At 45.7% G+C, this 27,464-nt stretch overlaps 1 protein-coding gene across 9 annotated transcripts in view; it reads right to left on the bottom strand.

Annotated features, from left to right (window-relative positions):
- Positions 1-312: 312 nt before the first annotated feature.
- rapgef2b (Rap guanine nucleotide exchange factor 2b) overlaps positions 313-27,464 on the bottom strand; it is a 104,481-nt gene continuing 77,329 nt past the window's right edge. For 5 of the 9 annotated variants that reach the window (XM_070961944.1, XM_070961945.1, XM_070961950.1 and 2 more), the window contains 23 exons: positions 27,034-27,165; positions 22,420-22,597; positions 20,430-20,566; positions 19,415-19,573; positions 18,714-18,866; positions 18,454-18,618; positions 18,107-18,214; positions 17,801-18,004; positions 16,092-16,200; positions 15,361-15,637; positions 14,386-14,543; positions 12,693-12,933; positions 11,918-12,301; positions 11,490-11,701; positions 11,220-11,343; positions 10,745-10,768; positions 9,162-9,385; positions 8,491-8,658; positions 7,731-7,880; positions 5,885-6,086; positions 5,268-5,791; positions 4,303-4,724; positions 313-2,924 (listed from right to left, as the gene is read on the bottom strand). In XM_070961944.1, the coding sequence (XP_070818045.1) occupies positions 4,351-4,724; positions 5,268-5,791; positions 5,885-6,086; positions 7,731-7,880; positions 8,491-8,658; positions 9,162-9,385; positions 10,745-10,768; positions 11,220-11,343; positions 11,490-11,701; positions 11,918-12,301; positions 12,693-12,933; positions 14,386-14,543; positions 15,361-15,637; positions 16,092-16,200; positions 17,801-18,004; positions 18,107-18,214; positions 18,454-18,618; positions 18,714-18,866; positions 19,415-19,573; positions 20,430-20,566; positions 22,420-22,597; positions 27,034-27,165 (4,407 nt within the window). In that variant the 3' untranslated portion in view covers positions 313-2,924; positions 4,303-4,350. The remainder of the gene's footprint in view (positions 2,925-4,302; positions 4,725-5,267; positions 5,792-5,884; positions 6,087-7,730; positions 7,881-8,490; positions 8,659-9,161; positions 9,386-10,744; positions 10,769-11,219; positions 11,344-11,489; positions 11,702-11,917; positions 12,302-12,692; positions 12,934-14,385; positions 14,544-15,360; positions 15,638-16,091; positions 16,201-17,800; positions 18,005-18,106; positions 18,215-18,453; positions 18,619-18,713; positions 18,867-19,414; positions 19,574-20,429; positions 20,567-22,419; positions 22,598-27,033; positions 27,166-27,464) is intronic. The other 4 variants (XM_070961948.1, XM_070961949.1, XM_070961947.1 and 1 more) reach the window with 3 other exon arrangements.

The following is a 27,464-nucleotide window of genomic DNA, read 5'->3' as shown; positions in this document are numbered from 1 at the left end:
AAACGAATGAGAAATGAATTAGAATAGTCAAAATGAGAATTGGGACTTGCACTATCTCAGAGCTATGGATAACAAGACAATACAAAACAAGTAAATAAAAGCAAGGGCAGGCTTCAATAACTGTTTTTTATTAATTCTGACACGCTGCGGTCAGATAGAAAAGTATGAGAGTTACACTTTTCAAGTTGCTTCCATGACTTGTGCAAACACTAGACGGTATCTGGGGAAAAGTCCTCTGAAGGAGAAAGGAACTGGAAAAGAAAGACATCAAAATGCAGAAGAAATGAATAAGTGCATTTAAACCTAGGTGTCGATTCTTTATGCAGTATTTATTGATTCCCAGCTTCATATAAACTGGATGTTGAGGCATAAACATAGTACATTTGAACAAAAATATAACCAATATTTACAATTATTGTATTAAAAATACAAAAACAACTGATACGTACTCCACCAATTGTCTTTTTAAAAGACATACAGGTCAAAGTAGTACAAGAAAGAATGAAGAAAAGAAGGTCATCACCAGCTAAATGTACATTTCTCACTGACATCACACATCAAACGGAGTAGCAGTTCTACCTACTACACTTATCTTTACGCTTGTACATTTTTGTGCAACTTTTTGTTTTTCGAAATAGGAACTCGGCCCACTAATATGCACATAATCTTCAGAGTTGAATGAAAGTGAATGATGCATGTCACCACTGTATTACAAACAAATTATTAACAATCTATCTGCAGCCATTACAAAAAAAGTACAATAACAAAAGAAACCCAGGAAATTATTAGTGTGTAGTCACAGAACACAGTGGAAAACACTGCACTCATTCAGCTTTTTCTCAGTCTGTAGTTTCCAAGACTGATCAATGTGATCAGTGCGACTCAGTGATAGAAGAAAGCAAAAAGTCACTTTTCACAATTGGGTTTCTAATCGTTCTGATTGGCAGCCTTGAAAAAAATTTTCTTCATACGTCAACTTCCCCACCGGAGTCAAAGAAAAACGAAAGATCATTCAGTCTCTTCCATCGATGGCGAGATATGGTGGAAAACTGGACGCAGGCGTTCGCGATATACATACAGCATCCACTGAGCCGATGTCAGTAACAGGTGAGAGGAGCGTCTGAGGATGAATCTAGGAGCAGAGGGAGGGGTGCGGCGTCGGCCCGACGATGCTGCCGAAGCCACGCCAGAACCAGACAGAGAGAAGATGCGCGGCTTCGTCTTGTACTGAGTCTTAACAGGTTAAAAAAGTCTGGGGCAAGTATCTTGAATAAGGCATTTCACTCCACTATTGCTTGATTCAAGAGCGTCTTGAAACAAGGTGATTTGTGACGGGAACGAGCATGCAAAGAAAATGTATGCAATCATGGCATCGTAAGGCGCTTTGGACATTCACAAAATGTGGCGGATGTTCAGGTTGGAAAAGGGCCGAATATGAATTTGTGGATGCTTTTATTTTGAAGGGAGGTATCATAAGACTCTGTACAAGATCACCTGTGAAGGGAGGCAGTTAGGGGTGCGCTCACAATTTACATGCTGGCGGCTTCTTAAATATGCTGATGGTCACCACCTGCTCACAGTTTCTACTTTGATTCGGAGATTCCCGTCTGATTGTAACAGTTCCTGCCGGCGTCCACACCTGACGTCAGCATTCAATTTGGGGGAAGCAAAAAAAAAAAGGTGAACCTCCCAGATTCAATCTCCTCTGCTGCAGCCGCTCCGACGTTTTTGGCGGGCCGCCAATCAGCTCTGTGCTTTTTGATATCACCTCCGGACCAGTTACAAAAAACTCTGCTCTCTATGCAACAGCGAGCGACGGGATGGCAGAAAGACTCTGATGTGACCAGATGAGCTCCGAGGTGGGATGACGCTAAGATATGGTTCACTCATACCCTGGTATCCAGGCCAAATGTCTGGTAACATCTAGGATTGTGCTGAAAGTGCTATTTTTAGAAATGAACTGTGTTTTTGTGTATGTCCTGGTACATAAAATGTACTGTGTGTGTGTGTGTGTGTGTGTGTGTGAGTGTGTGTGTGTGTGTGTGTGTGTGTGTGTGTGTGTGTGTGTGTGTGTGTGTGTGTGTGTGTGTGTGTGTGTGTGTGTGTGTGTGTGTATGCGCACATGCCGGTTCTCCTTACTGGGCTCTCCTCCTAGCTTTGATTTGAACCGACACTTGATAAGCTTTCACATGAGATAATACTGGATTTAGAGTTCAAACACTCAGCAACAGGTGGGTTGTTTCAGTCCAGGCAGAGACGGGCTGCTCGGCGTCTCTTCGGCCCCCAGAGTGCAATCAGTCAAAGAAAAGAACAAAAACCAAGTTTGGGTTGAAAACGAAGAGTCGAGTCAACCGTTGTTTCTGTCTTCAACGAGTCCGTTTCTTTGTTTTTGTTTGTTCTGTTTTTTTAGAAAGTAGAAAATGAGAAAGTGCAGATGAAGCTCAACACGTCATGATGCTGTTGTGTTAACAGGCGGGTTCGGGGTTCTGTCACTGGGTGGGGGGGCCGGTCTTGAGGGACTGCTCCCGTTTCTAACAGCAACATCTATGTGGGTTTGCGTGTATGTGGCCAGGTCAACCCCCCCCCCCCCCGGCACCAGTCAGGTTTCTGTAGTCTTTCTCCAAAGTGCCAGGGATTTGTCATCGTCTTTGACCTTCTCTCCATCTCTTCTTCACAGTATTTTTTGCATGCAGGGTCATTCAACCCCCTATGATGCTTTAAGGCAGGGGAGGGAGACGAGCAGAGGGATCCACCAATCAGGAGGGAGAGCCGGGTGGAGGAGGCAGGCACGTACGTAACTGATGATGAGTCCATTGGTCTGTCTATCTGTCTTTAATCCCGCTCATCCCAAACCAGGGGGACTTCAAGTTACTGCAAAAGGACGTCCGCTGTTGTCCCTCAGACCGCTGACACCTGTTCGTCCTCTGTGAAGAGAGAAGACAGGGAGGTTACGACCACCGTGGACGAGCCACGCATCGTTCCAGCAGCTGCAGCAGCGTTCAGAACGGAACCTGCCTTCACCACCAATCACAAACACTTCACCGTCAAACTCGCTGCCAGCATGTGTCTCTTTTCTGATTCACTTCCTGTCTTCCATTCATGTCAGCATGTGAAAATCAACCTGCAGCGACTTGAAACTTGACCGTGACACAGGACATTTTGTCCCTGTGATTCTTTTTTGAGGTGTTTATTGACACATGGGGACACAGTTCTTGCTTTGAACGTGTTGTTTTGTGCAAAGTTCAACTCTGGATGTCTGCTGGATGTGATGCATGTAGCTGCTCAGTGTGTTTAGCAGTCGAATTTGTGTTTTAGAGAAATATCAACTTCACGCCTGCAGCTGATTTACACTGACAGATGTTCTGTGGCTGTACTGGTTCATGTACATTAGCAGCTGACAGACCAACACTTTGCCGTTTTATTTCCAAATCTGTGTTCCCGCAGTAATTCCCCTTTAACCTTTTACAAGCAACATCACGAAATGTTCCCTGTGTTGGTTTATCGCTCTGAAGCAAATTTCAAGTCGGTTTTGATTTTCATCTTTTACTGAAATGAAAAGAAAACAACAGCTGCCTGTTAGAAGAGAAATACTCTAAAAACTCAATGCTTTGGAAACGCTCTTTCTTTCTCTGCATGCTTATATCCAGCGTCAGCGCTGCTCTGGTTTTCTATGAAACATCTGCAGGACAACAGATGAAAAAACTCTTTTCACAGTCGTGTTTACTGATGTCAAAAAAACAAAATCCTTTTCAACTGATTCCAATTTGAAAGACACTGAAAAGCACTGGGCAGCTGTGTGCGTAAGAAGCGCTGTGACAGTAACACAGACCTCATGTGGAGTCGCTGTGGAGGAGTCAGGTGCGTGCTGCTGCAGGAGAATGGAGGTGCATGTTTTCAGGCATTGAGTTTGACTGCATGGGCGAGAGGACCCTAAGAGCGCCGCGCCTGCTGATGGATGCTGTTCAGCTCAGCGTGAGACGGTGAGAGAGGAGCAGAATGCGTGGTGGCAGAGAGGCGGTGGGTTTCCGCTCCGACCAGAATGACTCATGCATGATGACATATTGTGGGTTAAAGGTGAGGGTCCCACTCCAAATCAACAATTCCCACGTCATAAATACTAAATGGCTGAAATTCGGTGTTTGACAAACGTCGGCAGAGAATTGGGAGTTGGAGTGGGACCAGTCCAGGTGGTGCAGTGGGAAGCTGTGTGGAGGAATGGTCTCAGTCCAAGTGTGTGTTCCTGTTCACATGCAGGTTCATTGGAGTGGAGGGGGGGGGGCAACCTGATAAATTAGTTTTTACCTGCCTTGGGGAGAGGGGCCCTGCCTGTTAACCCCCGTACACACACTCTCATGGTCTGGGAGTCTCAGGTGTAAGCTGTGCCACTGGCTTTGGCTTCCTCAGAGCGATTAGTTTGGAAGACAAGGACTCACCCTCCTCTTCCTCCTCAGCCTCTTGCTCCTCAGCTGGAGAGCGCGTGCGGTGGAGGCCGCCCGCCCGCTGTTTGGCGCCCTGGTGGGCCTGGTGGGAGTCAGGCGACTGAGTGACCATGCGCGAGCGCTGCAAGGCCGTGGTGTAGTCCGGCGGCCGGCGGCCCGTGTGGGTCACAGTGGACGTAGGAGCCGACGGGGCCGGGTGCTGCCCCTCGGCGAGGTCGGAGATGGTCAGAGCAGTGTAGCCGGGGGGAGTCGGGGGAGGCTCGCGGTAGCGGCTTTCTTTCCGCGCTGAAGGGACACAAAGGAAATGAAGATGAGGATGATGAGGGCTAGTGGAAAAACTTTTAAAACGGCATCCATTCCTTGCTTTTTTTAGAACGCCATGTTTTTTTTGATCATGATTATAGAGCAATGACAGGAATGAGGGGAGAGAGAGGAGAGCTTAAATGCAAGAGAGAAATGCTGCGAGTACACGGTCAGCATAAACCACCAGGACGCACCAAAACACTCTGCTGCATTAAATACTTTGTCTCATATTCATGTGTGTACGTTTAGTGTGAAGCTGGGACCAGAGGCCGGATATGTTAGCTTAGCATAAAGACTGGAAACAGGGGGAAACAGCTAGCCTGGCTCTGTCCAGAGGTAAGAGAAGGCACCTATCTGCACCTCTACGGCTCATTAATTAACACACTGTGTATCATTTGTAATGACTTCCTGTTGTTTCTACACTTGGGTTTTTGCTGCTTGTGATAAAAATTTTCTGCCTACACAACTAAATAAGTCGACTAATCAGCAATTTAAGCAACAGGGCCGTGAAGTGCATTCACTCACAAATCAAGCCTTTACCCCCGGCGGTGATGGGTGATGGGGAGGGCCGGCTGAGCTGCTTGGCCTCCTCTGACCCGGTGGATGTGATGCTACTTGTTTCTGGGTCGGCGTTGACGTCCTTCCCCCCTCTCCTCTTAATGGTGCCAGTATCTCCCTCAGAGTCCTCTCCCCAGTATGCAGCTGAGGATGAGGAGGAGCTGGCGGATGCCCAGCTCCCCCTGGCCTGGGCCGCCCACAGTGCTGCAGGCCCCCCTAATAAGGCTTCCGGTCCGCCAGGGGGGAGTCCTCCGATGCCACCTCCACTTCCACCAAAGGCCAGAGTCTCCCAGCTGCGCCCCTGTTGCATGGTCTGGATGTTGTCATGGGACCCAGAGGAGCAGGAGGTCCAGGAGCCGCGGCCGCTGTCTGCAGCATCGAGGGAGACACGATCGCCCTGATCCTGAGTCAGCTCCTCAGAACTGGGTGAGGACAGAACTGTGGGGCAGCCGGTGTAAATGCCCCGACAGTCCTGCATCGATGAATATGACCTGTGATGAGATCAAGATATGAAGAATTACTCAAGTCTGCAGGTCAGAAAAACAAATCACCTCAAAGTGAACTGAAGGTCTGCGTGTTCCTACCCGAGGCTGTACTGGTCGGGGTCCGTGGTGACCCTTCGTTCCAGCCGCGGCCCCCCGATGTGCGACTCCCCGACTCCTCCAGAGTGACGGAGTCTCCTCTCCTCCTGCGCCATGTCGAAAGAGGAGTTACTGACGAGGCTGGAGCGAGAGGAGATCTCGCTGTGACCGGAGTCTGAGTAGGCGTCTCCCATCCTGTTGTAACCTGGAGGAGAGAAAAAGAGAGGAGGAAGAGTTAAAGATGTTCAGCTGAGCAGGAGCATCTCAGTCGGGGAGATTAAGATTAAATTCAAATCCTTCAAGTCCTGTGGAGCTTGTTCCTGAAAAGAAAAGGATGATAAAGCCCTAACGTGGCCTCCTGCAAGCTGAGTGGGTCTCAGCCGTGTTCCAAACATAAAAATAAGGGATGGTGGGTCAGCTTTCTTTTTAACTCTCGTCATAAATCACCTCTCACGCACACATCTTATCTCCGTCTGTCCTTTTAAACGAGGCATCACATCAGGGATAATTGCAGAGTGCCATTTCCAAGTTAAGCCAACCGGCTCTTTGGGGATGAGCGCATTGGATTCTTACTGAAACAGCAGTTTACACTGAGATTCAACACAGCGCTGAAGAGTGCGGAAAAGTTTAGATAATAAGCGTGAGGGGACTGGGAATAGCACAACAAAGTCTGGAGAAGTGAAGAGAAAACACTGCTGACACATGAAAGTACATATTTTCTAGATATATGCGACCGTCGTTGTGGCGCTTGCTGCAGCTCAGCTACAGAGCTAACAGCCTGGCGGTCACATTTGCCAGCCGCCATCAGCATAAATCACCTCAGTAGCCTCTTCGATCCAGTCTGAAGGAAGTAAAGAATGCTTAGATTTCAGGAAGCTTTCACTAGAAAGACGTGGCACAAATACGAGGGAGAGGAAGTTTAGCCACTAGTAGGTGAAAACACGGGGAGACGCATGGACTCACACAACCCATGAGCTTCCAATTTAATCGAAGCAGCAACTCCAGAACGACAAAGACAACAGAGTTTTCTGTTCATGTAGCAGAGAACAACGTTAAAATTATGTATTGTCATCATGGTATTTAATGTATTTCATTACTTTTAATTAGGTATTTGACCTGTGTACTGCAGGCCTTTTAAGTCTACTGTTTATAGGTGTTGTAGTTGTGGTACTTGGTGTAGTTTCTACACATATGATGGTTTTATTCTGGCGTGCTGTGTTTAAGGTTGCCCTGCCTGTCGCGTACCACAAGCTCATGAAGACAAGTTTCTAACATTTGTCAAAACTGCAATAAAGTTAACTCGAACTCTGCTTAACATTTTCTAGAAGTTGCAATGACAACGTGTTAGGAACACAGAGAAGAAGAGTTGCAGCAGTGACAGCCACGGTGGCTGAACAGCAAAAATAAAAGGATCCCTGCATAGACCAAAAACGTTTATGAAAAATACATTAAACCCCAGTGGTTTCTGGGAAATGCAGGATAAAAGCATTACAGCAGTGACTGCTAAGCAACAAAGGATAAATAACAACAACACTTTATTGACTGAAGCTGGGTGGGAATTGAGCCTTGGCGTGGCTTTTCTATGGTCAGGACCACAGGACATTATCAATAATCTCTCACTTGTTTATCTGCAAGAGCCTCCAAGGTAACAAAAGTGGCAGAGAGGAATCGAGGTTTGAAATGAGATAAGGTCAGGCCTATTGTGGAGGAAACATACTGGCGCCTAACAACACAGCTGAAACACAATGCAGTGCATGCTGGCAGCCACCAGGGGGCATCTGTGACACATCATGACAGAGGGAAGGAGCCTGGAGAATGGTGTGACAAGGAGGGAGGATTATTGGCTTACCCTTCTTGGGTGAGCTCTGGGGGGAGGTGGGAGGGGAGGAGAGCTGGGAGGAGGCGTTGGACACAGTGTCCTCTGGCTGCCTCCGGTGCCTCTCGCTGCCCTCCTCTGACAGAGACAGGATCTTCTTCAGAGACTGAGGGGAACTGGTGCCTGTGGACATTTGTGGGAAGATGAGGAGAATTAGCGTGAGGAATGCTGCCATTCCCTGAGGCCGCCGGGATGCTACACTGCATTGTCTGGGATTTGTTTTTTGTTTTTTTTTGTGTTTGCTTGTTGACAGACAGCCTCTAGGTGGCAGCACTGTCATAAAGAAACTGGGAAGGGCTGTCTGCTATTGTCTGCAAATAACAGGATGAGGAGGAGAAAACAAGACAGTGGGTCATGCAGAAGGACAAGTGAACAGGAGAGGCTTATTTTCACTCTGTCTATAACAGCAGTGTTACACAATAAAATCAACAAAAGAATAATCTGTAGGGACAACTGTGTGGACTATTATTAAGGTAACAGCAGCTTTGAATCAGAGAACTTATCTTAAATATGGTGTGACATGTCCTTAACCTATCTTTAACTGACCCTACACAGCATTTTCACAAGGTTTGTCCTTTATTAAATATATTTATACACACCAAAACCTCTAGTTCATGTTCTGAAACCCAGCTTTTCAAATGTAATAAGATAACTAAAAGTTCAGGTTGGAGGTTTACATTCAAATGTCCAAATCTCATTATTACAAATTCAAAGAGCTCCATCTTTAGCTTACCGAAAGGCGGCAGATCCTTGACTGGCACTTTCTTTCGGGATGGGTAAAGGGCCACGGCGGGGACCTGGAGGGCCTGGTTTCCTTTGGCCAACTGGCCCCTCTGCTGGCTGGCAGCTCTGGACACAACTGGGGAGGTGTCCGGTCGTTTCCCACTGGCATTCTTGGGCACTGAGGAGGGTGAGAAAGTGTAAGATTTAAGGCTTTTTGTATGTAAAAGACAGGAATTTGCTGTCTAGTTAAAGATGTCGACTGGTGATGGATCGTCAGAGCTGTTACGGGGATCAAATCTGCGCCTTTGCTGGCCTCAGAGTCTCTTTGTCCACTTGCACACTCCTCCTGTCTGTCAATGCAGTGGCAGCAAGTGGTGTTGGCATTAACAATGGGAAACTGGCTCAGTGATTCAGTCATTTTTATTCCCTGCCAATGAGTCCTTAAGAAAGACTGAGTGTCTTGTTACTCCAGCGGCCCCACCTTATTTGTCCCTGCTATGAATCCTGGGAATATGCGTGCATCTCGAGGAACATGCATTTCAACAAAATCAAAGACTTAACATTTAATTGCAAGTATATTCTTCAAAGGAAAGCTGTGCGAGGAGATAAGACAGTATGGGTTTATCTTGCACACAGACTATCCTTCATGTATGTGTGCGCTGTGCTGTGTCACATACTCACATGTACTGATGGAGGGCTCACACTGCAGCGAAAGCGTCTGCAGGCTCTCCTCGTTCGTTTCCAGGCTGAGGTTGGACAGGTACTGTTTGACCTTCCTGGCCATCTGGGCGTCCTCGTAAAGCTTTTTAGCGTTCAGGAAGGAGCTGCGTCGCACCCGCTTCTTGTGCCCGCCTGTCTGGGTGACGTCGAGCACTGCCGCATTGGCACTACCCTGGCTTAAGGACCTGAACGCACACAGACGCATCCACACAGCAACACGCACAAAAACACGGAGGGTTTGCAGGCACGAACACAGACAAAGACGCACAAAAACAAACAGAGCAGAGACTTATTAACATGTTGCTTTGTGTGGAAATGAACCTATATTTAAGTATAATTGTAGAGGTAATACTACTGGGCTACACAGGGAGTACGGTATGTAAACTTGGACATGCAGAGAGCAGCTTTCGGCAGTTCTCTTAACTCAAAACATTCCAGACATTCCAGGCAGCAGAGGGGGGTGACGGATGATGGCTGTTGTCAAACAACAGGAGAGTGGAAAGGGGGAATTCGACTAGAGTAGCACGGTCATAGTTTACATTTCTGTGGCTTGAGTCAGAGCTAGTAGTAGCAGTAGTACAAGCTTTACTTGCACATGTTCTCAATGAAATAGCACACAAAACCTTAAGTGTTCCTCATAGGAAGTCACGTTTGCTCTAATCAGCGGAAAGATGTTTATCGGCTTTCATTTCCACAAGGTGTTTCTAATATGGACAGCTTAAAAAACTGCCTCTGAAACACACTGAGTGTATGTGGTGTCATACGCACACTTCATTCTGACGAAAAAAAAAACACTCTCAGGTTATTACCACTGTTGTATCTCGTAAACTTAGCACCTCATATTTCTGAGATTAAGATCTCATAATTACGAGAAAACGATCACAGTTACCAGATACAGATCTGGCAAGCTGCTTTTCTCATAATTACAAGATGCTAAGTCATAATTATGAGACACAGAAGTCAATAATTACCAGAAAAGTTTTGCTTTTCTTCTTCAGTGCATGCGGCGTGCTTCCATGTGTTTCCCATTAAATGTCCCAGTAAATGCTGTATGCACAGTGATGTCCCATTTGACCACAAGAATGTAAAGCATGATTTTAAAAAACCTTATATCCACAATCTCTGGCTGTTCGGAGGTTTGATATACAGATAAAACCTCGAAGACAGGGCAAATTCTGAAACCGAAGCTGCATGCATATTGTTATGGAAAACAACATGTCAAAAAAGGTCACATCTGCTAATGGAAGACTGGACTCTAAATTCGATAATGTCAATTTTCTGTGTGTTTAATATTAGTTGATTTTCCAATCACTTTATGATCTAAAAACAGCTACGTTTTCATGTTAAGTGTACAGAATACAAAATGTTCTAATGTTAGCATAAGTGACCTTCGTTTGGTTCAGTGCCTTCAGTCAGGGTCAGGCAGCGTTAGTAGGCGGATTCAACTCAAACTGGTTAATGGAAACAAGGTTTCGGAGAAGAAGCACGCAAAAACATGGCCGTGGTGCAGGCAGGGCAAAAGGTTGTAGGGTCACCAAACTTACCCTAAACTTCTCCATTTCTTCTTCCTAGAGGGTGGGTGCCATGAACAGAGAAGCATGGAGGGAAAAGGGTGGACGAGTAGAGAAAGAGAGAAGGAGACAAAGCTTAGGACAGGAAAGACCACCAAGATCACCAAAGAGAAGCAATTTCACCAAAGACCCACGTGAAAGTCAGAGGAGAGGAAGTCAAATGGTAACACCGCTAGGAAGTGACATCATTAGACAAAGACACACTTTCACGGGAGCACGGTGCACATTTTGTGCCAACAATGTGTATAGGGAAACAGTTGCCAGAGGAAACAGTTGCCAGAGGGAACAGCTGCTTGAAAGAAAAGCGTGATGCAGAAATCTTTACTGGATCTATGTGAACCGGCTAACCCCGCAGAGCTGGGTTAGTCAGTGGACTGCTGACTGGTCCTACAGACACGGTGGAGGATCATTAAGAAGCTAAAGCCTGGTTTTTGAAAAGGTGTCTTACCTGGTCCGGAACATGAGGGCCGGGTCCATGTTGACGGAGGCCATGCGACCAACATGGCGAATTTCTTTGGCAATCATCCTCAGCTTCTCAAAGTTCACCAGGCCATCCACTTTAGAGTCATTGCCTGAGAAACGGGGAGAAAGAAGGTGAATACTGAAGACAGTACTGATCAGGAGGACCGCAGCTATTAACACCTCATCCTACCTTCACAACTACAAATGTGTTTCACGTTAAGATCGGCCCTTATTCTGATATTTTCATGTCACCTACCTTCATGTAGGAAGGTGAGGTCCTTCTTGATGACGGGGAACAGGGGGATGATTGGTGGCTGGAGGTTCTGATTGTTGAGGACATTCCTGTACTTGGCCATGTTTCTCGATGGGTCGAAGAGGTCCTGCAGGTCCCCGAACAGCTTCTCGTACTTGCTAGGTAGCTTCTCCCACGTCCCCCTCAGTCTGGAGACTGGAGCCAGGTTCAGACCGCTGAACAATGATGAACGACAATGATAAAATCAATTTCTGTAAACGTGACAACACCTAAGGGATTCGGTCAAACCTCAAAACTACATGTGGATATATATAACAACAAGTATGTGATTAAACAGGAAAGGTGAAGACCAAAATCACAACAGAATTTGTTAATAAAATCAAGATATCCACTCAGCATCAACAGTACGACATCATTACTCCCCGTCTCACCTGATGATGGCGAACATGGAGTTGAAGTTCTTGCACTCGCGGCAGTGCAGGGCTATCTTGATGAAGTGCTTGACGGTCTTCATGCGTTTGAGCTGGTTGGGCTCCCGCGTCACCTCCGTGGCCACCCAGAAGGTCTCGTGGTTGATGGCCTCCTCGAAGCGCTTCAGGCTGACCGAGCCCGTCTTGGAGCGCAGCTTGAACAGGTCATCGATGTACTCGGTGGGCTCGATGGCACAGAAAAGTTCAAAAGCCCGCATGGAGAGCTGCGTGGCCACCTCCACCGTGCTGAGCTGCAACAGAGAGATCTGGCCTTCTCGCAGGAGGTCCTGAGCGTCCTCATCTGAACATAACGTCTCTGTCTCCATGTTGCTCTTTAGGTAGTATCTGATGTCAGAGGAGAAGGTAGAAAAAACTGTAAATTAACTATTTTAACAACAGATTAATCAAATCATGCAACAATGGTAAACACTCTGGTTTCAACTGTTCTAATGTGAGGATTTACTTATTTTCTCTATTTCATAAAATAATAAACTGAATACATTTTATTTTATTGGACATGTTATAGACTGAATGATCAATAGAAGTTAATAAAATAACTGCTAACGGCGGCACTTCTTTAGTGTTATGTGACCTTTATTTAACCAGGGCGGTCTCTTGAGGTTAAAAATCTGCTACATAGGAGAACTGGCTAAAATGACAGCTCAATTATGTTACGTTCATGTAAGGAAGGGAACAAGGGGAGAAAGGAAAGCAATAATCCTACAGACGTCATTACCTGCCGCTCAGTTGAATCCTGTCGGCGAGTTTAGACAGCTGGTCTGGTAGCCTCCTCTGTTTGATGACGCCCTCCGGCGTGACGGATACTTCGCACAGCGAATAGGCCTCTGCTGCCGCAGTCAGGGCGAACTCCCTGATGGCCTGGGCCACCACCTCCTTTGCTGTCGTGTCCTTCCCAATCATGATGTATCGAGACTGCTGGTCTGCCTTGAAGACGCGTAATACCTGGTCCGACATATCTGGGGATGCAGAATCCATAATGAGAATAAATGCTTCCTTATTGCATTGTTTTTACTCACAGGTATGAGTTGATTGAATCTCATTATGCCACAAGATTTTTCAAGTCCATCTTCCCATCAGTCCCAGCAAAAACACCCAGCATCTTTGGGATGTGATAGATCATTCATTAGTTTGATCAGGAACACAACCCCACAGATCATATGACCCAAAATCTCCATTACAGAATCAACACCCATGTGCCCACAGACGATTGAGAAAGGTCAGCAGTCAGTGCAATGCTGTTAGCTTTACTCAGTTAGCGCTCACAAGCATGAATGCAGATTAACCGAGTTTATGTTACGTGTACAAACTGCAGTACAGCGGCTGATTAATGTCTGTGACATACAGATGACAGCACTGACAAAAACCTGACTGTGCTGAGAGAGGCAGGAACACGAGGAGAGAGGATACTCACTCAGTATGACTGGGACTGGAAGAGCACAAACGACATGCGATGGACAGGAGTTAATGAAAACAGAAATATAGAGAGCGTATTTCTACCACTGGTTCTACTAACAGTCGACAGGTTAAATAAAACTTATAGGAAAGTTGGATGATGTGAGAGTATATACTGTGAGATTTAGGCAGGTTGTATTAGGTCTCATTGCAACTAGGATTGACAGAATTGAACTTTCGCTCAACCCCGCCCTCCTCAGTTACTCTTGCTATGCCTGGCAAGTTGTCCATTCTTGCACTGCACATATGGCGTTTACCACCAAATTTTGCAGTAAGCTTTGAAACATTTGGTCTTGTATTCTTTACAGTAATAAACAAAAGCAGGCTCCTCGTTTCTAGCCGATGACTGCGCTTTTTGTCTGCTAAAATAACGACTCTCACCAGCAGGCTTAGAAAATGTAGCTAATGTAAGCTAATGCTTACATATGTACTTGATAGCTGGAAGCCTGATATAATGGCTAAAGCTAGACGCCACAGGCATAAAATCAGCATCCTCACCAGCTGTTGCTTCCTGTGACGTAAACACGGGGGCAGCTTTGTTTGTTTCAACGCAGAGCAGAGCATGGTATTAAAGATAATGAAATGTAGGCTAATTAAAACATTATTTGTTCTAACATCTCTTGAATTGTTTGGATGTTTACTATAGAAGAAAAACGTGTTGAAGTAACACAGTGGTCAGATTTAGGCTATGCTTTATTGTTTGTATGTTCAATAGTGTGGCTTCACTTTTATAAGAGGAGGATTTGAGGATATGAGGAATAAGCTCTTTGATGAGGAATAAGCCACGAGTTTAATATCAATCCGTCAAATTTCTAAAAACAAGAGCCTATGAATGGTGTGAGAGGACTTCAATGGCTGCTAATACAAATTAGCCATAAAAAATATTTTAATAGAGGACAAAATCATATCTTTTATATCTTTTTTGCCAATGATGGTGTCAAATGTTTAATACACACCAGGCTGGTTGTTGAAGTCGAGGATGCGGTGGTGAGACTGCAGAAGGTCTGGGTTTGACGACGACAGGTTTCCGCTGACGGGCAGAGGTGGTGGGATCTGTTTGGACTGCTTCATCCCCACAATGCTGTCGTCCTGCGATTGGCCCACGCAAACGTCACTATGGAAACAAGAGGGAGAGCATGGGAGGGGTGAGGTAGTAGTTCTGTAATCAAAAGGCAGGGGGCGATATTAGAGCTGGCAGGAGCTGGAAGCTGTGGACGCCTCCGGCTGTGCGATGCATCGACTGTATTCTGACAGAATTACACCACATTTACACCTAACGCTGGATGATTGGTGCGACGGCAGTCCATGTTTGGGTCTGTGAGCAGAAATATCAATTTGAGACCTGAACCTGGTGCTGGATCATCAGGATAACTGAATGAGAATCACGCTGTCCTCTGGAACGAGGTACGAAAACTGAGAACTTTTACAAACGTGACGTGTCATCATCAGCTACGGGCTGCAATGGCATCAGTAACATTTGTCTGATGCAGTTCAGCAAGTGAGTGACTGATTGATCAGTCACACGGCGCGTTCGCTTCGCATCAATCAGAGCAGCGCGTCACGATGTGAGGAAAAAAGAAAATCGTCGAAACGTAGAGACGAACAGCCCAATCAGTCGCAATCAGATGATGAAAACAAGCACCGCTTCCTCTCTGCAGACAGCACAGGATCAATCAAAACTTCAAAGGAAAACTAACTCTGACTCGCCAACATCACATTTTCTGTCTCTCTCATGCCTTTAGTATCCTTTTCATATGAAACAATCACAGACCTGCTTGTCTGGTGAAAGGTACAGAAATTCAGTATTAATATACAGTATACCGAACTAAAACATTCACCTCTCAAAGTCATCTGTCAGCTACGGTGTCTAGCTCTTATTTTTAGATACAATGATCTTGGTAATTGAATACATGTTATTTAGGTCTTATTACTTGTACGGTTTGGGAGGCAGGATGCTGGTGAGCGTCTTGTCGAAGATCTTCTTCAGCTTGTTGCGTCCTCCCACCGTGTTGGTCTTTGCTTTCTTGCTGACCTTCTCCAGGCCCATCACCTGCTCCACGTCCACCGCCAGGTCGGGGATGGAGTAGCGGCTGGCCTTCTTGATGTCTCCAATCTTTGGGAGATGGGGTGCGCCGTTCTTTCTGTCATGTTCCTCCTCACCATCCAAATCGTGGTCGTGCTCTGGCCTGGTTAGCAGCTCTTTAAACACTGGACAAAAGGAGGGAGGAGATCAAAATGTGGGAAAGGGGAGAGCGATATACTCTGAATGATTGAAAATACTATAAAAATCATTCAAGGTGACTGCTACCACAGGAATTTACGCAGTCTCGCTCTTTTCAGTACTTCTTTTTTTTTTTTTTATTAAATAGTGGGACGCAGGACCTCTCTTGGTTTGAATTACTGAGTCCACAGTTCACAGTCCTTTTGGTTTGTAGCCTCTTAAAATCAAACAATGTACTCCTCACAGATCAACACAAATCAACTGTTATTACTATATTTGAATTATTTGAGATCTCCTGCTAATCGCCCCTTCCTTCCTATCTTCCACCTCTTGTGGGGGTCCAGACTGCCAGACTGGGAGCCCTCTGACTTAATGGGTTAAAGGATAAAAAGCACCATATCTCACAGCATGTTAACAAGGTTTGATAGCCAAAACCTTTACCTAAAAGGTTTGTTTTCACAGTTATGGACAAGTGGGTGTTGTTCTTCAGGATCTCGTTGGCTTTGCTGAGCTGGACATTCTCAAAGTTCTGCCCGTTGACCTCCAAGATCTGCAGAGAGAGAAGAAATATCATCACCAAAGTGTCCTTAACATAGGCCTGATATGTTACTAACAATAGGATTAAACAATGTGGTCTGAGGGGTTAAGGGGGCGAATCTCAACAGGACTTTGCCTTCTGTGTCTTCCCAAGAATTAGACTCAGCTTTTGTATCTCTTTGTCTCAGTAAAGTGTGGCGGCGGGGGGGAACTCTCTGATAAAAATAAACCAAATGTAAAGCTACAGCTACCTGATCCAAAGTTATGCACACGGATAAGGAGTCACATTGCTGCACTGGTGGAAGAAAAACCTGTACTCAATGTACTCAATGTACTTTCTGCCTCAGTTGTCATCGTGCCATGTCGGACTGAATGCCATATTGGATCTGTGCACAAAGCGTTGAACCCTGAACTGAAGAAAATGTTACAGGTAATGATTCTATCCAGAGAACAGAGAGGCGTTAAACTGCAGTGCTCTGGCATGTTATACATAATGGCATTTGGTCCGACACATGGTTTTGACATTAATGTGGGCCATGTCACCTTCAAATGGTCTCGTCTTTGTCTTAACAGCTTGGCCTCTGTATAGGGGCCGGATATTTGCATTTCAACACAATCTGCTAACAAGCCTTTGCCACTTCCTCTTTAGCGGAAGAGGAAATCACCTCTGACTGTAGCATCAGCACAGGCCATCCTCTGCTGCTGTGAGGCCAGTAAACACCGACTTACAACACCAAGTGTCTGTTTTGGGATCAGCAACGATTAGTGAGACTTGCTTGGAGTTTATGATGAAAGAAACCGCTGCTAATGGCTGAATGACTCAACAAATGGCGCTAATATGAAGCTGTGGAATGATAGGTCCTGAGTGAATGATGATAGTGACTGAAAGCTGTTAAAAAATGGAAGGTGCGAGCGAGTTTGAGATTGTGAATGCTTCCAAGGATGTCAGCTTCTCCGCTTCCTTTTGGGGAAACAGCTGCAGGGGATGTTTGGAGTCAAGAGAGCTTAACTCGCATCCAGACACTCTCAAGATGGTTTCAAGGATTAAGGGACTTTGCTTAAAGCCGCGAGGACTGCCGAGTGTGAAAACGGTTGAGAAGTTGCAGAGAGAAAGCCAACACAGGCTACCCGCAGCTACTGGCAAGTTCAATTTAAGACCTTTTTAATGCTAGTAAAATGTAAAACCAATTTCACTACAAAAATGAACTTCAACACGAGAAAAAAAGAGCAATTCAAGCTTTGGTCTGTGTGACAGGAAAGGTTTCTCCTCAGAACTGTAGCCTGCAGATAAAAACTAGAATTACCTCCTCGTGGTTGTTTGCCTCCACCAACCAATCACTCTGCAGTTTTCATCCATGTCTGTCCAGACTCATACAACAAATGTGCCGAAGATTTGAAAGGAATTGAAGAAACTATATGAAGTGTATTTTTCGGAGTGTCTGATTACAGTGAATAAAAAAACTGCAACTTGGAGGCCATGTGCTGCTGCATGTGTAGCTTTCCTCCCTCTTCCTCTATATGTACACATTAGATGGTGAAGAAGATAACATTAGGAAGCATGGTGGCAGAGTCCTTGAGTGAGACATCAAACATATGATGCAGTGACATCTTACCTGATCTCCGCGCTTAAGGCCGACTTCTGCTGCCTTGCTCCCCGGCTCCACAGCATCGATGAAGATGCGGAAACCTTTCTCCTGACCTCCGAGGAGGCTGAAGGCCAGAGGAGAGTCCCTGGACGGCTTGGTCAGTGTCACCAGCCGCGGCTTGGCTTTAGCAGCGCAAGCTATATTTAACAGTCTGAGGTGCCCACACATTTTCTGGAAAGAAAATACAACCCAGATGTGAGGGAAGCGCAGTAAAAGGCAAGCGCGTGACACGTTTTCGCATGTGGGGAATCCCCGTGCAGCTGTTTTACTTACTTCTTTCTCCAGATTGTTTTCAAACTCTTCCAGAAAGTGAGTCATGGCAGGGTCACCCTCAAAGTCATTGAAGTGATTGTTTACCCACAGCAAGACTACCCGTGTAACCTGGAGCAATCACATGAGCAGCTCAGGTCAACAAATGGTTCGGCCAGAAGTGTGTGCGTATTAAGTAGTTTACATGCTGACCTAAGAATGTCTGTGGGTTCATGGAAAACTTCAGTGTTTGCATTCACGTGTGTGTAACTGCAGCATATAGTCTCCATTTCCTTTAGACACGCTGTCTCTGATTAATGCTGAATTATTTCATCCACTCATGCAGGTATACTCTCTCACTGCTCTCATACCTTGTCCCTGAGACTGGGGTCGTGGAACCACTCCAGGAGCTTCTTGCCCACGACCATGGGGCTGGAGAGGAAGGTCCTGTAGGTCAACAGGAAGTCCTCGATGTAGGTGGGGTCCACCACTGAGTGTTCCTCCACCAGGTGCATGGTGAGACGCTCCGGTGTGCCCTGAGGTTCAGAATTATGGTGTTATTGGCTTAAAATAACCTTTCATGCAACGTGATTGGCCTGCAAAGATCAGCTCTCATGTGTTGATTCGTCACCTTGATGACGATATGTCCTTTCCTGGTGCCGGTGCGGTCCAGTTCGCGGTGTTCCTTCACCATAACTATCTCCCCTTCCTCCTCGACCTTCTGCATGTTCTTCTCTACCTGGTTGAGGATGCAGCAGTAGTCCTGCTGGGCTATACACACAAACTGGACGAGACGAGACACAGAAAACATATTTATCGTCCATGCTTAACAGTACTGCGGTTACATGTATTTCAATGATAACAGCTAGCTAGAAAGAAATTCTGCACAGCAACTTTACTATCCCTGCCGATGAATTATGAAAAAAGGGCTTTCCCTAATTAGGACCAAAGATTTTCTCATCGCTGCCACTGAGCCTGATGATCTCAGCTCCTGGTGATTCAAGGACTAAAAACATTTCAGTGTCTTCACTTTCATGTTTAACACTTTATTCCAATTAAATATATGATGCAAATTACACGATCTTGCTCTTTACATGAGCTGGCCTATTCTCTTTCAAAATGGTTGCTTCCCACATTTAAGTGGATGCTGCTTCCTAAAGCTGCTTTCAAAGTCATGAGTGCAAACACTGTCAGCATGGAGTGGGTCACAGTGGGATTTAATATCTTCAGATGTCAGGGTCTGTGCTCTGCTTTTCACACTGAGATGCAGATGAAATGGACCGGTTAACCGCAACCCGCTGATACCGCTAGGCAGGAAAATTTAGATCCTACCTGGCAGTCGTCCACCTTGGTCTTCATGACGCCCTTCATGTATTCCTTCTCCATGGTTGGTGACACCCCGAAACTGTTCCCCATGCACAAGATCTCCGTCCGGCTGTCGGGGTACGTCACCTCCACCGAACCGTTCAGGATCACCGACCACGAGTCCAGCTGGAGCCCAAACACATTAGATGTTAAAAGAACACGAAAAGAAAAGAAGCAAAATGTTGGAAAAGAGGAAAGAAAAGCGAAATATACCACAACAATAACAGCTTTGTAGATCACATTAAGATCAGTCAAGTAATATTCCCAACAGCTGGTGTCGCTTAATGAGTCAAAGTTATTTATCAAAAGGAAGCATATGCAGAAACTACAAGCGGACTGCTGCACTAACAGATGGTTTTTTACTTCCCTCAGAGGGCTACAAAAATAGCACTAACTGTGATATGAAGTTGAAATAAACTCTAAGTATCGTCAGAAGCAATGCATGTTTGATTTACAAGAAGAAAATGAGTATCTTTTATTCGTTTGAGGGATTAAGTAAAAAGTGTGTGAGGATGTTTTCAAGAATTCCTGAAAAGCGGACATGTTTGTGATTCACATCTTTTACCCCGACAGCAACAATATGCTCAACGACCCCTGAATTCTCCATGACCGGACATTTACTAAAGCGATCCGGCCTTCGAGGCAAGGTCTGCTCTTTATTATTTGGGTGCATCATAGCAAAAAAACAAGCAAATTGTCCTCATTGAAACTCATGTCCTGTCCTCACCAGGGAGAGAAAGAATGAGTGATGCCTGCTTTAGTTGCCTAAGGGATCCTAGAAAGGCCTGCGATAAGGGATGTCCGCCATTCAGGTTTAATAGAGCAGAAAAAAACATCAAATGGAAGACGAAAGATTCATTGGTGTGAAGGGGTGAAGCTAAGGTTCGGCTCCCACATAGACGCGCACACATAGACAGAATTAAAGGCGAGACAAAGTCACAAGACAGGGCTTGTGTGCGCATGAATATACAGTAGCACACACCTCCTCCCCATCATTGAGAACGATGGTGCCGGCGCGTTCAACCACAGCGAAAACCATGACGGCGCAGAGTTCCCTCCTCACTGACATGGTCATGTTGGCAAATGCTGGCAGCTGATGCATGAACTCCAGTAATTGCTCTGTGAGAGGGACAGAGGAGAGACAGCGGAGGAAGTTATGAGGTTGAGCAAAAGAGCAAACAGTCTTGACACCCAGAGGAGAGAAAGAGGACAGGCAGCGCTGCTCTTGGCAAGCCTGAAGTGCCCTCGCTTCCAGCCAACGAGGCACGAGCTGGAGGCTGAGCATCAAAATGGATCATCACCACAGCGAAAAGCCAACAGAGGAATCATTATATGGATAACATAAAGCCAAATATCAATTCCATTGATAGAAAGTTTCAAGGCGAGCCAAGAATAATTGCTGACACTTCAACTCGATGACCCCAGCGTGAGTTAAAGAAGTTCACTGCGGCCACTGAGGCTGAAGTCACACTGAGTAATCTGTCAAGCATGATCAAGCTTAAAGGGTCAGCTCACCAAAATTACCAAAAAACATATTTTCTGACTTTGTTGCATTGAGTTTCCCCTGCATGGCTAAAAGCACTGAAAAATGATGATGATTATTCTCCTGATTGATTAATCTGCCGACCATTTTCTCATTACATATTACTGTTTTTATTCAACCAACAGTTCAAAACTCAAGAGCTGTTTGCTTTACTATCATATATGGCAAAGAAAAGCAGCAAATCCTCACTTCTGAAAAGCTGCAACTAACATTTTTGCTGACTGGCACAATTATTAAAACAGCAGAGGCTGCAATTAAGTTTCTGTTGATTGGCATATTAATTAATCAATTTCGCTCTCACTGGATAAATCACAGAGTTCATGGTACGCAGTTTCTTCAGTGAGGTCTGCGGATCATGCACAGCAACCACAGGAAGTTGCTGCACATACAAAAATGCTTTTCACCTCCTTTGTGCTGCGATGATGGAGTATATTTCAGAGCAGGATCATTTAAAAGCCGAGCACATCAAACCAAATCTGCAACATGAGTAAGACATGGTAAGTAAATGAACATGTTGTTTTATTATTTGGGTGAGCGGCTTTAATTCTGGGGGTGCTGCCAAGGGAAATGCTATGTATAATCCAAGGCACAAGACATTCTGGAGCACCCTGTACTGAGGTCCTGTCTCCTCATCTACCAAGCAGCACTCCCCTTCTGGCTGGACGGCAGCAGTCTGGCGTTCTGGCTGACCTGTGCTTGGCATGGCAACAGCGTCGTGTGTGAAGCTGCGGAAGGACTGAAAGTTTAATGTGCTGGGAGAGGTGAGGCGAGAGGATGTGCCGGAGTGACCTAGAAAAGCCTGCCGGCGGAGGGAGGGGTGTACCGCGGGGGGAGATCAGCCAAGAGGGGGAGGGGGAGAACGGTTGGCACTCACTCTCTGCATCCAGTGCATCATCCTCCCCCCGTCCACATCTGTAGCTAAGCTCAGAGAGTGTGTACTTCTTTTTTTCTTTAAACATGCCTATCATCATCACTGGAGTTGAGTCATAGCTTTAAGGGATATGATACTGCAAGCCTGATGTGGCTTTGAGAATTACTCGAAAGTCTACGTCGTAAATGAGAGCAGGAGAGCAAAGAAAGCTTCAGACAAATGTAAATTTAATGTGACCGATTTAAATAAGGGGGGGGGGCTTTTATAGAGCACTAAATTATTCTAAAATTGGGACAAGAAGTACTGTCTCAGCTGGGAACAACGCTGCTTGTGTTTTTCACTGATATCTTTGAAAACACACCCCTCTCTTAAGAAGTCGTGCAAAGATGCAACTCTGAGGCGTACACAGAAATAGATAGGATATTTTTAAAAGTTAACGCTGCGTGGTGAAATAACTTTACTTGCAATATCCCTAATCATAATCCACACTGAAACACAAACGCTGTTCCACATTCACTTTGTTAGAAAAAGACAACAAAACCCAGACTGGGTGCTCACCGATGTCATCGTCGGTTCTGTCCATGGGGTCCTTCTCCAGGCAGTCCCGCACGATGTCCCGGCTCATGAGGGGGTCCGACGCTCGCTCGATGTCCTCCTCATCGTCGTCCTCCTCCGAGTCGACTGCGGTCTCTGGCAAGCCACTCAGGTCCATGTCGCCTGGTTCGTTTTCTGTGGCCTACAAACGGCAGACGATCAGTCAGTTATCTGTGATTAAAGCTAAACATGGTGAGGGATCTGGTGTCTGCATCCAGCATCAGCAGCTGGCAAACAGCTGGCTGCCCATAACCAAACAGTTCAGGTCAAGCAGTGTGTCCATCCACAGCCACGTCTTTGAGTGAGACACTGAACCACCGACCCGCGTGCTCATTACAACAATAGAGGGAATAAAATGTTGGTAGCTGCTGACCAAAAAGTGACAAACAACAAAGACACAGAGGTGCCGGTTGCATAGCGTACACACACTACTGAAATCATTTTACAGCACAAACATCAGCTGCAACACACGCATTTCCAACCAAAAGCAAAATAAAAAGGAGGCTCTGTGAAACTGCTGTGCAGATTTGACCCATTTCATGAACTAGATTAGAGGTATTCAGTACAGTATGAGAAAGACAGGCATCAACACTGCATACCAAACAGTCTGCTGTGCATAGTAACAAGCTAATTAACTCCTAACTTTCCTCTCCTCTCCCCCCTCAGCAAACTCCGCCGCCTGCCTCACAGCCAGATCCTGTTCTTTGAAAGCAGAGATGAAATATGTGTGAAGCTGGGAGAATGAGCTGAGATGAGGAGCGAAAGCAATGCAATGAATTGTGCAGGAGTGATACTGATGGAGTTCCTCTGCTATCATCAAAGAGAGTATTTCTATAAATGACAGAGGGGGCCATACTGCCTGGTTCAGGCTCACACAACATGAAACCTTCTCACGGAATAAACCAAAGCAGCTCAGAAAGGTACTACAAAGCATCCTCTTACCTCAATAAGGTGCCCGACCTCAAGCTTCTTCTCAGAAAGAGAAGAAAAGGTTGTCTTTGCAAGCTGTCCGCAAAATCCCAGAGCCAGACGCATCTTCACCTCCCAGACTGTCAGTCCGCTTTTAATTTTTCAAGGCTCAGAGTCCCCGCGCCCGGTCTCTCACAGAAACCCTATGTCACTTCTCCTCGAACGCCATGTGCAAAAGGCTCATTAATGATTCAGGCCGGTGTCTGAGTGGCCATTTGGGCGTCACCGGCTCACACACCCTGGTGGGTGGGGCAGATGATCCGCGAGCCTGTCTGAGGCCTTTTCACAGTGGAGAGTCACAGATTAAGGAAGCAGCAGCGTACAAGGGTATCGTCTATCTTATCTCAAAATGGAATAAATTAATCAAAATAGAAGAAAAGAAATCTAGGATCAAAATGGAAGGACTTCTTCCAGAAATTTGAGGAGCATTCCCTCAACACCCTTTGCTTTAAAACCACAGACGGTTGCATATTCATTGTTCATTTTCCACAGATGGACAGAGGACACACTGGACAGGTTCACCACACTTGTTATCTGCAGAAAATATATTAAGGCACGAACAAAAATCAGCAAAGAAGAGGTGGAGATTTATTCAAAGATGCCTCGGTGACTTGATTTGATTTTGACAGGGTGTAAAAACACTTAACAGACCGCACGGAGATAACTTATCTGACAGCCAGCGTGCTGTATTTAAACAAAGGCTGCCTGTGTGCCTTTATATCCTCACACACGCTCGTTTTCGTGTCATCTATGCATCAAAAATCCATAAATGTGCAGTAAGCATTAAGAGTCAGTGGGCAAGTCAGGTGCTGTTAATATTTCATCAGGGCTATTCTTGGATCAATGCTTTCAAAGTCCTTCTGAAGGACCAATTTCATGATTTATTCAGACACAAAACAGTGCACCATGTTGCCGGTGACGTGAGAGTGATGCGGGACTCTTCACGGGGTGCATCAACCGTAGAGGCCAAAGCAGGCTGTGGAGATTAGAGCAGCAGGGTGGACCTGTGGTTCATCTATTCAGGGCTTCCCAGCAGAAATCCGTACCTCAATCTGCTCAGCAACTCATACCAGCATCAGCTAAATGTTGACATTGTAGTCTAAAAGTGAACATTCAACACCATATTTCTCTGTGCCATCAATTTCCTGTGGCTTAAGTGTGAAGAACCAGGTCTCCCCTGATCCGTTTACTTAAAAACCCCCCAAATGAAGCCACAAACATCGCTACTGATCTAATACGCCACGTTATTAATTCTGAGACCTGCAGGGTGCAACTTTAGCTAACGATAAAAAAGTAATGTTGCGTAAAACAAACAGTTTGGGGAGTCTTGCCGGGATAGTCTGAGATGAATTTTAATCCTTCTCTCCATTTTTAATGCTTGTACATCTAAACTTTGTGCACTGAGTGCGAGTGGTCTAAATGTTAGAGGAGAAGGGGCTTATGATCAGAAGCAGTTCAGCCCTACAGACTGATAACAGCAGAAGACAACTTATCTCCGTTATTTAACAGCTGCCATTACATCCTGCTCACGGGGGTGCTGCAGCAGCAACCCCGGGCAGTGATTAAGAGGACGGAGAAACAGAAATATTTCTGCAAAAAAATTATGTTATTTTCTTTTCAGACATCCCTGTGAATTACTGGATCATTTCACTTCCTTGGGCCTCGAAAACATTCAAATAAAACAAGTTCTTTCTTTAAACTAATCACAACCCAAAGACATATACACGCAGCTGGTTACATGCATGGTGGTGACTGATTGGGAATTAGGAACCACTGCTGTTGGAGCTTTCTCTTGGCAAGCAAACTGTTGTTGAACAGAAACCAGGCTGCAACTATGGATTATTTTCAGTATGGCATAACTTGCTGATTATTTCCTCAATTAACTGATTTAATCCTTTTGTCTCTAAAATGTCAAAAAGCTGTTGAAATATGCCTTCCAGAGACAAAAATGACATCTTAAACTTGCTAGTTTGATCAAACTAAATCCAAACCTCCAAAATATCCATTTTACTACTTATTTACTATCTTAAAAAACAAAGCAAATTCTCAAATTTGGGGCACTTGAACCAGGAAATATTTGGCTTTTCTGCTAGAAAAAGGACTCAAAGGATTTAACGATTATCAAATAGTTGCAGATTAATTTTCTATCAATTGACTAATTGTTTCAGCTCTCATTTGAAAGCACGCACGCCGGACTGTGAAGAAAAGTGGCAAAGTCTTCCAACAGGTAAGCCAGATGTAGCCCTGGCACGCACAGGTAAGTAGCTCGCCACCGAGCTGAGCAGACAAGTTTGATCACATGTGACGCAGAGACTGAGACAAAGCAAGTTAAGGCAAGGAGTGTGAGTGGATACAGCTGCTGCTACAGGTAGACGGAAAGCTGTCAGAGCAGGGATCCAGCAAAGGAGGAAGGAAGAGAAAACAGGCCACGACTGAAACCAGGAGACACGGAGCTGCTAGCAGATGGCTCTAAAACCAGGATCACAGATTGGGGACAGTAGAGCCTGTTCAACCTGCTCCAGCCAGCCACAGCATGGCCAAACATACAAAGGCACACATCTCTACAGCAACGCACGCTCACACAGGCCCAGCACGCAATTATAGAGCTGAATATCTCACACCCCGGCAAACACAAGCCAAGAAGAGGTCCGTACGATGCAACGCCATTCTGCCCCAGAGCGCAGGCACAAACACACACCCAAACACACAAACAGGCACACAGCAGGTGACAGAATTAGGAGCCAATAGGGTGGGTGCTCTGTGTTAAGAGGATTAGTTGCAGGGTTTGGGGCACGTTGTCCACAGTCACGAGATTTTGTGTGTGTGTGTGTGTGTGTGTGTGTGTTCTTTTGAGCTAAACAGAGCTTTATTCACCTCTGGGGGGGGGTTGGGGGGGTAAGGTTGGAAATTCTTAAACATTTTCTTTATTATTCCATCAGCGTTACGTATTTATTACCTTAGTCACACTCCATCCACAAAAACACATTCGGTAGAGTCTGTATTATTTCAGCACAAAGACTCCTCATGAAGCTCCTTATCGCACGAGATTGTACGTCACGGCTCGGCGGGAGCTCTGCACCTCTGCTTTGAGGTGGTGAGAGGCAGAGCAGGAGTCAGGATGTAGGCTGCTGCACCACCTGCTAGCAGCCACCAGCCTGTCTGCTCGCCTCCTGCTGTGCAGTGACAGTGTCCTATTAGTGTCTCAAAGCCTATTCGTCTGCCAAGCTTTTACATTCTTTCCCAGATTCTCCTGTCCTACTTCATGAGACACCTGCGGTCCAAGAGGTATATTTGTAATTTCACCAAGGAGAGCTGGGAATAATATGGGATGGCCTTCATTTTAACTCTCTCATTTAATTTGTCCACACAGAATTATCCTCAAATGATTTAGAAACAATAGCTAAGAGTTGATTTTGCCTTCAGGTTTAAAGGCAAAAATGAATAAAATTAGCTTAGGAACAACGACCCTAGCTAGACTGGGCGAGGTTTAATTACATATGAGCAACTATACGACTCTGCTCGGTGTTCATCTAGTTAACAAACTCCCACCTGCAGAACCATCCAGGCGAGTCCAAACTGGGGATCCGGGGGGGTGGGGGGGGTCCTTACCTGGTAAATGTCTGACAGGCTGCTGCTTCCAGAGTCGCTGGTGATACTACATCCTGAGTGGCTGGAGGAGACGTGGGTCACCTGTGGGTGCAAGCCGTCGGCCAGGTGAAGTCTGCTGAAGTCTGCGGGGAGCTGCACATACACACACACAACATACACACAGATGGTCAGTATCAGCCAGCTCAGCCGCCGCCGCCACTAGTCACTCACGCTAACACTCATGCTGACTGCCAGCCATGTGGACACACACTTAGCAGCATGTTGTCCTTCAGCGTGTCTGAAAATAAAGCCTATTTCACTCTTTAATCTTTATTGTGCTTTATTTAATCCTTGCCCTTGTTACCACTGGTTAAGCAAAATATTTGATGAACTGAACAGTGACTGTTGAAAGAATATATTGAATTTTTCCATTTAAATTATACACGAACTAC

The sequence above is a fragment of the Chaetodon trifascialis genome, chromosome 5 (assembly GCF_039877785.1).
Source record: "Chaetodon trifascialis isolate fChaTrf1 chromosome 5, fChaTrf1.hap1, whole genome shotgun sequence".
NCBI lineage: Eukaryota > Metazoa > Chordata > Actinopteri > Chaetodontiformes > Chaetodontidae > Chaetodon > Chaetodon trifascialis.
Note: the sequence above shows the minus strand (reverse complement) of the source record. Positions and strands in the feature narration are given on the sequence as shown.